General features: G+C 47.9%; 1 protein-coding gene across 1 annotated transcript in view; it reads left to right on the forward strand.

Moving 5' to 3' along the window:
* Positions 1-11,056, forward strand: part of SIN3A (SIN3 transcription regulator family member A) — a 29,093-nt gene extending 18,037 nt beyond the window's left edge. Inside the window, exons 10-21 of the mRNA XM_065641824.1 lie at positions 36-154; positions 1,588-1,798; positions 3,099-3,215; positions 3,933-4,171; positions 4,860-5,043; positions 5,227-5,800; positions 6,210-6,379; positions 7,440-7,613; positions 8,392-8,484; positions 8,832-8,926; positions 9,261-9,468; positions 9,693-11,056. Coding sequence (XP_065497896.1) covers positions 36-154; positions 1,588-1,798; positions 3,099-3,215; positions 3,933-4,171; positions 4,860-5,043; positions 5,227-5,800; positions 6,210-6,379; positions 7,440-7,613; positions 8,392-8,484; positions 8,832-8,926; positions 9,261-9,468; positions 9,693-9,923 — 2,415 coding nt within the window. The 3' untranslated portion in view covers positions 9,924-11,056. The remainder of the gene's footprint in view (positions 1-35; positions 155-1,587; positions 1,799-3,098; positions 3,216-3,932; positions 4,172-4,859; positions 5,044-5,226; positions 5,801-6,209; positions 6,380-7,439; positions 7,614-8,391; positions 8,485-8,831; positions 8,927-9,260; positions 9,469-9,692) is intronic.
* The last annotated feature ends 803 nt before the right edge of the window (positions 11,057-11,859 follow it).

Here is an 11,859-nt window from a genome sequence, read left to right on the forward strand (position 1 = left end):
CAGCAGCTGTTTGCCTCTTCTCTTCTCTCCGTAAGGTCCGCAAAGCTCTGCGGAGCACAGAAGCATATGAAAACTTCCTTCGCTGCCTAGTTATTTTCAACCAGGAGGTGATCTCCCGGGCTGAGCTCGTGCAGCTCGTTTCTCCGTTCCTGGGGTAAGTGAAACCCATTTCCTTACGTGAGGTGAGAAGTTTAATACACTCGGGTCTGTTTCTGTTGCAAAGCCAAGAAAGACAAGCCAACCTCTGTGGTCGTTCAGGGGAATGCATCTCCTGTGGTTGCGTGGCATGGAGGAGGAGGAGGGAAAAAATTGTGCTGATATAAACTCACTAAAATTTCCAAAAAGCAGCTGAATTCTGTCAAAGCCAAAAATTATAAGCAATACAATCGTTTAAATAGGAATTATGACTTCCATAATTGCCAGTAGTGTACAGAACAACTCTATTAATCAGCTAAAACCAAGCGATTATCCTCTCATCAACTTTGAGCAGCAAGACTAATGTTCCTTCTTCCTGCGAATTGAGTTGCTGGTTCCAAGGGAGAAGGCAATAGCAACGTAAATTGGGTTCGGGACCCCATTACACTAGTTACTGTGCAAAGAAACTGCCCCAAGGAGCTTCCATTCTCTCCGTAGCTCCCTGGAATTAGTCAGGCATCAGCAGGATGCTACCTTTAGCCAGGAAAGGTGAAATATCCAGCAAAAAATTCTGGATTTTTCCCATTCACTGTCTGTGCTCCTAGCTACAATGGTGAATAGCTGTGTTGGGAAAGGTCTAATACAGTTTTCGTATTCTGGAGATGGGCATTATCTTCTGTCACGTAATGAAAAAGCAATAAATGAGCAGTGATTCAATTAGCCTCAGTAACAGGTTCAATTCCTCATGTTGCTGGAGCTTTGCATGAGATAAGAAGAGTTGAACAGATGCGGTATTTTAGGCTAATAAATTCTTCAGAAAACTGCTTTCTCCAGGCAGGTGAACTTGGGCCTTACAGGCAGAGGCTTCTCTGTAATTTGTGCTGGTCTGTGCGGTCTGCGGAGGTAGCACTGGTGGAAGCGATTGCTCAGCACTGAAACCTTTTGCCGTGTAGTTACAGAGTTGCTTTTTGGTTTCTTCCTTCTGCTTTTGGAAAGGTCTGGTTTAAGGTTAAGAATATTGGCAAACATCTCGGGATCTGGCCTGGGTTCACTGCTGGGATAGTTTGGGAAACCCAGATGTGACCCTGTCCCTGCGGTGAAAGCTTTGGCTGCTCTTTCTCGCTGGTCACTTGTCTCATGGGGTCTGTACCCACAAGGGGTGTGGAGGATACATTGGTGCTTGTCTGTGTGTCCCTGGCAATACACAGGGATAAACCTAAAGCGCCTTAGTTGCACCAAGAGAGAGAAATCCAACACCTGATCAACAAACAGGTATTTGCTTCCCGTTTGGTCAGGCTCTATGGGATTGAGCAAAGAGGGTCCTCTCTCACCAGAATGATCATTCAGAGGTTCTTCTTGGACACAGTCCATCAATCGTAGCCTCAGCATCGCAGCTCAGCGCTGTTTGATTTCTGCCTAGCTAGCTTTTCACTTTGTTCGTTTTGTTTTTAGGAAATTCCCAGAACTGTTCACTTGGTTTAAAAACTTTCTGGGGTATAAAGAGTCTGTTCACATGGAGACGTATCCGAAGGAACGGGCGACCGAGGGGATTGCCATGGAGATAGACTACGCCTCCTGTAAAAGACTGGGCTCCAGCTACCGGGCCTTACCCAAGAGCTACCAGCAACCCAAGTGCACGGGGCGGACTCCACTGTGTAAAGAGGTAAGATGCTCTCCGCGAGGAATTGCCTGGCAGAGGGAGGCTACTCCCAGCCTTCTCGGAAGGAACGAAGCAAAGGGCAAGCAAAACAGCACCCGGGCATGTGTGGGCGTATGTCCTAACTCGGGATCACCATGCTGTGTGTTGGAGCCCAAGGCAAGCACACCCTGAGGTGTTCCCAGAGGTGAGTGAGCACTTGGCGCTCCTGCGAACGTCTGGATTGTGTCCAAAAGCTATTGCACGGCATGAGGCGTCAGTCTAGGAATGGGTCGTGCTGGGAGATGCGATGCCCACTTGGCTTTGGTTGGCATCAGCTCTTCTCCTGTGGTGCTTGTGAAAGAGTTGCGTCAAGTGTTGGGCAGCAGCTGCAAAAAACCCCAACAGACAGTGATGTTTAAATAAAGTAAATTGTGGGGTCACTAGATATGGATGTTTTATATAGTGTAACACGTGAAAAGAACGTTAAGATTACAGACGTAAACGTGAAGTAGGAAATAGCAGAACTAGTTTTCTGTATGGTCTTAATGTGATCCACGGGATTTTATACAAAGCAGTACATAACTTAAGACTATTGCTAGCTTTTTAACCAAATTCCCACTTTGTCTGCTTTCAGAGTTATCTCTAGTCCAACTTTAAAAGAAAATCACATTTTCTGTAGCTAGATTCTCCCATGTATCCCTCACGTGCTTCTTTCTTCCTGCCTGAAATGCTAAGAAGACCTCTTGTCTTCAGAAACAGTGCATTGCTTTGGGAAATTGGCTCCCTACATGTAACCAACCTTCTGGTCAAGAGTCAAAGCTGGTCTCCCAATGAAGTCCCGCAGGATCAGATGTACTCTTAATGTGTTGTAATGGCCTTTTGATCAAAGTGGGAACGGTCCTGGCTGGTCCTGTTCCTTCACTGATGTTGAAGGTAATATTTTGGAGGTGAGTGAGCAGGACTCTTGCTGAAGGCTGGTTAATAAATGTGCAGGTTCAGAGCATTCACAGGAGGAGGGGAGAGCCCTAGAAATCCCTTCCCTACCAGCCTGCAGTCGGCAGTGGCACCCGCAACAAATAGTGAGGAGTTTGCTGTCTCAGAAGTGTCTCGTGTGATGCAGCTGCAAACTTTTCTTCCTGCGAGAATGTAATGACTCTGCTGTTCAGGCTTCAGGTTTGCGAAAACTGGGCCTGACTTTCAAGGCTGCCTGCCAAAATCCTCATTTCTTTGTCTTTGGCCTCTTTGAGGTGTTGGGTTTTTTTTTTAATGTTCTGTTCCTGTTTTGGTGTTGAGGAAAGCTTGTCTCTTCCTGTCTCCCTCAAAGGTTTTGAATGACACCTGGGTCTCCTTCCCATCCTGGTCCGAAGACTCCACATTTGTGAGCTCCAAAAAGACACAATATGAAGAGCACATCTACAGGTGTGAGGATGAGCGTTTCGAGGTAAATTGTTTTTCCTTGATTCATGTCTCTGAGAGCTTGGGATTCCATTAACGCTCTTGATGTAATTATATCTTTAATACTACTGCTTAGAATCTGTTTTTATTATATGTCTGTCACCTGTTTTTTGCATAAAAGCTTGTGATCTCTTAATGCAAGAAGCAGTGGCTGCATAACCACATCTCGCTGCAAACTACCACCCTTGCCCCTTGCTTTTTGTGCTGAGCTCTTAGTTCACACCGCTCCAGGTGAAATTGTTCAATGGCCAGCATATAATCAACGCATCTTTTCTGTTCTTACTGCCCACATAGCACACAAGAAACATGCATTCCCCTCTAATAATCTGAAAAGCGATACGTTCAGGAAGTTAAATGATTGACATCTTTACTTGAAATGGAAGTTAGCTTGGCAATTACCTGAATACGCTCAGATTCAGCACATCCTTTTGTAGAGTAACTGTCAATTGTGTTCTATTCCCAGGTGGAAAATGTAATTTCCGAACAGTATCGTTCTGGTAGCCTTTAAATTCTTACACAGTTTTATCTAGGTAGCAGATAAAATATAATTGGATTATTTGAGAGCAGCCGAACATGGAAACCACCGCTTGAGAACATCTTGTTAAACATGCATGGCTGCTTGTTTCATGTCACTTAAATGTTAGCCTCTGTGAAGTATTATGTGTTATCTATTCAACGATGGCTAATTCACTGTTTGCTTCAGCTGGATGTTGTCTTGGAGACCAACCTGGCAACGATCCGCGTCCTCGAGGCAATCCAGAAGAAACTCTCGCGCTTGTCTGCCGAGGAGCAGGCCAAATTCCGGCTGGACAACACGCTGGGTGGCACTTCGGAGGTGATCCACCGCAAGGCTCTCCAGCGGATATATGCTGACAAAGCAGCCGACATCATTGATGGACTTCGGAAGAACCCGTCCGTGGCTGTTCCTATCGTTCTGAAAAGGTACCGACTGCTCTAGCACCCTGCCCTGGGGGCTCTACTGACAGATAACGTACCATACGTGATCCAGATTTCTGTAAAAATAGCTAATTTCTGCCCATAAAGGGTGTGACCTCCACAAGGCTGTAATTTAAGAAGTGCATTTTATGTTCTGGTTGGTTGCTGTACTTCAGAATAGTCGGGTAATTCAGGGGAATTACCCTTATGGCACAAAAGCCTTACCAGCTCAGCTGTAGGGACATCGAGCTTTTGTTGTCTCCTCTTAAACCCAATTTCTTCCCTGGTGTCAGCATCGTGTGTAAGATGAAGAAACTATTGTGTGGATTGATCCAGGGCTAAATTTGATCTCTTTCCAAATCTCACGGTGTCCGTGACCATGAGCTCGGACTGCAGTGGCTGTGTTAATCTCAGATTCCCAGTTCCGTTTCTTTTGTCACCCTCCTTTTCTTCAGTCACAAAAACGGAGTGGATGCTGCTGCCGCTCCTTGGGGAAGCTCCAGGAGATGTGTCAGCAGGAGATACTCTTCCCCAGCCACCTCTCATCTCTGTGGGGCTGTCACTCCTGTGTCTCAGGGTTCTGGGAACTGGGGAGAACAGCCTTGCCCAGGACACCTGCAGGGTCGCAGTTTCCCCACCCTGCTTATATGCTCAGAGGAGACCTCTTAGCTCAGTGTTGTTTTCTTGATCCAAGGTTAAAGATGAAGGAGGAAGAGTGGCGAGAAGCCCAGAGAGGATTTAATAAAGTCTGGCGAGAGCAGAATGAGAAGTATTACCTGAAATCCTTGGATCACCAGGGCATCAACTTCAAGCAGAATGATACCAAGGTCCTGAGGTCAAAGAGTCTCCTCAATGAGATTGAAAGCATCTATGATGAGGTAGGATGGTCACCAACAGTTTCCTTCCCTCAAGCTTATGTAGTTTGCAAGTGCAGTTTCAGTTCCCATTCCTTACCACTCAATGACAGGAAGCCTGCACCCCTGTCAGAGCTTCCTAAAGGCTCTTGAGTGAGGAGAGGTGGTGTTTGGGACTCATGTTTGTGCTGTGTTTCTTGTTTCTAGAGGCAAGAGCAGGCTTCAGAAGACAATGCTGGAGTCCCCACAGGCCCGCACCTATCCCTGGCCTATGAAGACAAGCAGATCCTGGAAGATGCCGCCTCTCTCATCATCCACCACGTGAAGCGGCAGACGGGAATCCAGAAGGAGGACAAGTACAAAATCAAGCAGATCATGTATCACTTCATTCCAGACCTGCTGTTTGCTCAGCGAGGGGAACTCTCAGATGTGGAAGAGGAGGAAGAAGAGGAAATGGATGTGGATGAAGCTACTGGGGCTGCAAAAAAGCACAACGGTGTTGGGGGCAGTCCTCCCAAAACCAAGCTGATGTTCAACAACACGACGGCCCAGAAGCTGCGGGGCATGGATGAGGTCTACAACCTCTTCTACGTGAACAGCAACTGGTACATCTTCATGCGGCTGCACCAGATCCTGTGCTTGCGGCTGCTGAGGATCTGCACCCAGGCCGAGCGGCAGATCGAAGAGGAGACGCGGGAAAGGGAGTGGGAGAGGGAAGTGCTGGGGATAAAGCGAGACAAGAGCGACAGTCCTGCCATCCAGCTGCGACTGAAGGAGCCCAGTGAGTGATTTCTGATGGGAGCTGGGGAGGTTTTATTATCACTGGGCAGCATCGAATTGAGGGAAGGGATGAAGAGGTGTGGAGTACGTGGGACTCAAATTGCAGAATCGTAATATGCAACAACTTTTATTTTATACCTGCATATCTAAAGCATCCTTGCGTTCCCTAACTAAAAGCTTTTTAAAAAGTCTTTCAGAAATACAGACCTCATGGAGGAGGCTAGAGCTAGAAAGCAAGAGATTATGAAAGCACCCATGGCCTTAAAAGGACTCACTTAAATGTCTATAAAAGACAAACTCAAGCCTGTTCCAGTAACTCTCCAGCTTGACTGGGTAGTCTGAGGACCAGAACTCAAAGGAACCCTTCCTGGGGATGGGGTGTTCATTGCTCCCGTTCTCTCTTGTTGCAGTGGACATTGATGTTGAGGATTATTACCCGGCCTTCCTGGACATGGTGCGCAACCTCCTGGACGGGAACATGGACTCGTCGCAGTACGAGGACTCCTTGCGTGAAATGTTCACCATTCATGCCTACATCGCCTTTACCATGGACAAGCTGATCCAGAGCATCGTTCGACAGGTGACTGTTGGCAAAGGCTGAAGGGTGGGTGGCCTGGGGTACAGAAAGTAGCTGGGTTGTTTGCTGCAGAGGGTGCCCGGGCCCATGCTGGAGGAGTAGTGTCGTACACCTAGGTGGGGAATTCAGGGGTAAGCAGGTAAAAGCCGGGTGTCTTTTAACCCAGCTCTAACCCTGATGTAAAGAGACGGGATAAAAGCTAATTTCTGAGGTATTTAAATTATGGAGAATATCCTGTCTATGAGAAGAGTTCTCTGTTTGTTTTCCAGAAGTTTTAGGATATAAATAGTCAACTTCAGAGCATCTCCAGAGCTAATATTGCTTTAACTTTGAAAAAGAATTAAATGACATTGTAATTATTTCTTTCCTTTTCAGCAGTGCTACAGAAGCAGCGCATGCCTTTTCTGAAAAGCTTTGTCTCTTTTTATTTGGCCATTTGAGCAGCTCATTTTGGCTGTTAAACCCTAGTCCTTTTACTGGGCTGGTAGGAAGCATGTGTGACCAAGGGAAAGATTCTTCATGTGCCTTTCTCCAGCATAAAGAACAAAAACAGACACAAGGGGCTAGACGTGGAATGGCTTGAAAGGCCTCTCCCCCTTCCGAAGGCAAGAGCTGCTTTTCACAAGCCCTTCAGTCCAGAGGTTAACCGAATTCAAAAGACGGTTGAGCAACTTTTGATTTTTAAACTTGTACAAAACAAGGATTCGATACTAAATCTCCCACCTCTCTTGTCAGACGCAGCAGCCCCTTGCTGAGGAGGGGACATTCTGTGTCACGGTGCTCCAGCCCTTCCTCCCCTGCTGCCCATCAGGATGTTCCCTGCCCGGAGTTTTTCTCCTGAGTAGCTGTACTTTGCCCCCTGCTAATCTTTTTGAAGATACTGTGGGGTTTTGGTTTTTTATTGGTTTTTTTTAACATAGCAGCAGAGATCTTCTGCAACTAGAAGACATTACTAAAAATGTAGCCTTAAACTTGCTTTTTCAGCCTTTTTTTTTTGTTTTGCTTGTGCTTAAACCCATGGCTACATCTTTGTTCATTTCTGTTCTGCTCTTCCCTTTTGCAGCTCCAGCACATAGTGAGCGATGAGATCTGTGTGCAGGTAACAGACCTCTACTTGTCGGAGAACAGCAACGGAGCAACGGGAGGTCTTCTCGCTTCCCAGTCTTCTCGTACTCTCCTGGAGGCCGCGTACCAGCGCAAAGCTGAGCAGCTCATGTCTGAGGAGAACTGTTTCAAGGTAAAGCCGGACTGCAAACTGCAGCAAGCAGTGAGGGGGATGCCTTTTCAGAAAGGAGAGGCACCAGTCCTTTCAAAAAGGAGCCTTGTTTGGGCACCCAAGAGCCCTGAGCACTTTCTGTAGCTCTGAAAGTTGAGAGTTTTAGTGGCTTGTCCCCAGCTTTTGGCACAAAGGTTAATGTTTCTGTAAGGGCCCCTCAGAAATGACGTTTCAAGGAGAAATATATTTCCTGGAACAGCAATGAGTCGCCTTCGTGCTTCACAGTGTCTTTGAGTTGTATCATATTCACTGCTTTTAATTTGTTAGCTCAAACTCTCCCATTTCTCTTGTGCCTCAGCCTTTCTCAACTGTGGGGAGATCTGCTAATACTGACAGGGCATTAAATCATTGCTGACTGCATACATTGCTGAATAGACCTGGTGCACTGGGCTAATCAAATCCATACGTCCTTCGCCTAAGGTGCAGGAAGTGGTCAGGCACTTTCTGGGCAAGTAAAGTACTTTGGATAAAAACCTGCGTGTATAATCTCTCTTCCCTTGCCCTCCAACTTATTTGGGGGGCTTAAGGACCCACACCACTCCAAAAACAAAAGAAAGATTTTCAGAAAGCTTTATAATTTTTCTCTTCCTCAAAGACTGTGCAATTTGGCTGGTGTTTTCCCTTTGCTGTCAGGCATGTGGGAAGCAGTTTTTTCACTTAAAATGGTGCCAATTTGTTTCATTCTCCCTTTTTTTATTTGAAACTTTTTACTGAAGTCTGTCCTGGCTTTTCTTTATAGCTGATGTTCATCCAGAGCAGAGGTCAAGTTCAGTTAACCATTGAACTGCTGGACACAGAAGAGGAGAACTCTGATGACCCAGTGGAAGCAGAGGTAAGAGCAGCTTGTCCAGAGAGCTCACCCTGATGGTCAGGGGTGCACTGGTTGAGGGTGTCTGCTTGTCTGTTGTTGTGGTTAGCACAAGATAAAGAAACATCAAGGACATGCTGCAGAGCTTTTAGTGATGAGAGCAGGCAAATCCTTCTTGGTTTATTTTGTATTAGAAAACCCTCAAAACCATATAGAGAAATGTCATACCTGCCTTTTGGGGGTTAAGATGCATGGAGCCTTCAAAAGTGACCTTATGTTCATCTGTATAACTTCCAGCTTAGCCTCCTTAACCACCTCGCGTTGTTTGGTGGGAAGGCAGCGGCTGATCTGTGCTCTGTGCTTGTTTGCAGCGCTGGTCGGACTATGTGGAGCGGTACGTCAACTCTGATTCTACCTCTCCTGAGCTCCGGGAGCACCTGGCCCAGAAACCCGTCTTCCTGCCGAGGTGAGCGACCAGGCTGGGCTGGGAACCCTGCCCGATGGGCAGGATCTGGCCGTAGAGGAGGACAGAGCGGCTGCGCTCCGTCACAGCGCTGGGCGGTCAGTCTTGCCTGTGTTTTAATGCTGTGACAGAAGAAATTACCCTGACAGGGTGGCGTTTGTCCTAAAAGCCTGTGGGTCTCCCCAGGCTCCTGCTCTCCAGGTGGCAATGTCCGCAGGTGGCAGAGAGGGCGAGGGCTTGTGCTCCAAGCCGTTGGCCAGGCTTTTGAGGGGCCAGCACGGATCCACCAGCTCTGTCCAGTGAGCACTAATTCCAAGAGGGGCTGTCTGGTTTGCAGGAATCTGAGGCGGATCCGCAAGTGTCAGCGTGGCCGGGAGCAGCAGGAGAAGGAAGGGAAGGAGGGGAACAGTAAGAAGTCCATGGAGAATGTGGAGAGCTTGGACAAGCTGGAGTGTAAATTCAAACTGAACTCCTATAAGATGGTGTACGTGATCAAATCGGAGGATTACATGTACAGGAGGACCGCTCTGCTGCGAGCTCAGCAGGTAGGAGCGAGCAGGAGGCCTGGGGTGGGCAGCTGGCGGTGCCTGGGGCCCGCTGCTCCTGAAGGGCCTGGTGGGGAGAGGTGACCAGGGGACTTTATCGGAGCTTTTCCTCTCTCGGTATCTGTGTTGTAAGTTCCCTCTGGTTGTCGATCCTCTCGGTTGCGTTGACCACGTAATGCTGCAATTTGGGGGCCTTTATTTAACACCTCTTCCTATTTCCATAGTCCCACGAAAGAGTGAGCAAACGACTGCACCAGCGGTTCCAGGCCTGGGTGGACAAATGGACCAAGGAGCATGTGCCCCGTGAAATGGCAGCCGAGACAAACAAGTGGCTGATGGGCGAAGGCTTGGAGGGCTTGGTGCCCTGCACCACCACCTGTGACACAGAGACCCTGCACTTTGTCAGCATTAACAAGTACCGCGTCAAATACGGCACAATATTCAAGACACCATAAAAAACAAAACAAAACAAACAAAAAAAAAATCAACAAAACCCGGGGCGAGGGAAGAGCCCAGGAGAGGTGTGTGTGTGTGCGCCCATCAAGGAAAGGAGGAAGATGCCTTTCTCCCCTCACTGTGTATCTGCGTAACGTGGCCACTTGACTAGTGTGTGGCTGGTACAACTGTCACCAGCGGGATTCCCTGCGGGGACACACAGGTCCCGGCTGGGACCGCTGGCCCTTGGACTTGGGCTCGCGTCCCCGAAGCGCGGGGAGGACCCTTCTCTGAACTGAGCCATCCCAGAGAGACACCATGAGCTCGTACACACCAGCAGCACTGAGGCTTTGACTCTGAGCGGCGAGGGAAGAGAACCGGAGGCTCTCCACCGCCGGATCTGTCCCCACATCCCCAGGTGCCTGTCGCCACCAGATTCTCCTTCCCCGAGGCAGTTGCCAGCGCCGGGGGCAGCTCGGCGGCACCTCCCGGAGCGGACCCTGGGCTCCTCTCGCCTCCCTCCCAGGCTGGACTCACCCCGTGCAGATCGGTCTGTCCTTTCTAGTGCCAGTGGAACTGTTAATTTTTTTCTTTTTTTCTTTTTTTTTTTTTTCTTTTTTGTACCTGCTTGTTTACTAGTCTCTCCTAGTGCCATGCACCAGCTTTTCACACACATGTACGTACACACACACAACAGAGAACAACACGATTTTAACATGTTCCCCTCCTTTTTTGTAAATAAATGTACAAATTGTCGATTTTTTTTTTTTCCTTTTTTGTTTTGTTTTTGTTTTTTATTAAAGGAAGTATGCTTGATGTGCTAGCATAACTGTACTAGCTTCTTGTGTACCATAGTACCAGGTGGCTTAAGAAATTAGTACCAACAGACAGACCGACCGGAGACATTTATTACACTTTTTACCAAAGGGAGTTATCATTGTAGTGCTTTTGTGTGGAAACTTTTTTCTCCTTTTTTTGTAAATAAAAATAATGTCTTTGTTCTTAACTGGAGGAAGACACTCGCTCACCCACGCCCCCGTTCCTGGTCTGAAAGGCACCGGGCAGCACGCAGCTTTTGGGATGGGGAAGGGGGATGGGAGGGTGCATCCCACCATTTTATATGATCGGCTTCACAACCTGAGAGGAAAAAGCAGAGGCAGCGTGCGTGTTCTGCGGTTAACACAACTGAGGTATAAGCATATATAAATATATTGTGTATATATATATTTTTTTTTTAATTTTTGCTTTTCCTGGTGGGTAATTTTTACCCATCTTGTCTTCCAGCTCCAAGGACCTTCACTTTTGGGAAGTGTTGCTGAGCTACTTTGCTGGGGTTGATTGTGCTGATGTTTTGTTGGTTTGCTTTGTTTTTCCCTCTCAGTATTGGAGAAAACATCACATGAAGTACCAAGCCAGTATTGGATGGAGCTGCTCTGCGTGTGTGTTCGTGTGCGGTGCGTGTGTGCAAGAGAAGGGTGAGGGGCTGGGCTGGGTCTCAGTGTGTTTCACTAAGGAAATCCACATATGGGATATATATTTTTTTAAGTATAGAAGTTTAGCGCTGGCAGATATTTAAAACGCAGGGGGGAAGACTCTGATTTTTAAAAAAGAAGTCGGCAGGGACTTCGTACGCTCCGACAGACACAACCGCGCTGTCTCTCCTCCTCAAAGGAGGCGGCTTTCCTTGCACAATTGCTGCCAGACCTGAGCACCCAAACGGCTTCTGTCCTCCCTGCAGGGAGCTGCAAGCAGGGCTTTGCCGCTGCTTAAACCTCTCCCGGGGGATTTATTTTGGTTTTTAGGGTTTTTTTTCCTCTAAATAGGTCTCCTCCTAGCTCTGGGAGGCAGGGAGCTGGGGAGGGGGGAACTGCAGCCCCGAGGGGCCGCTGCCCGTCGGCAGCCAAGGTGCAGATCCTGACCGGGAGCCTCTGATGGAGAGAGGGAAGAGCCCAACGG

The sequence above is a fragment of the Caloenas nicobarica genome, chromosome 10 (genome assembly GCF_036013445.1).
Source record: "Caloenas nicobarica isolate bCalNic1 chromosome 10, bCalNic1.hap1, whole genome shotgun sequence".
In the NCBI taxonomy this organism is placed as follows: domain Eukaryota; kingdom Metazoa; phylum Chordata; class Aves; order Columbiformes; family Columbidae; genus Caloenas; species Caloenas nicobarica.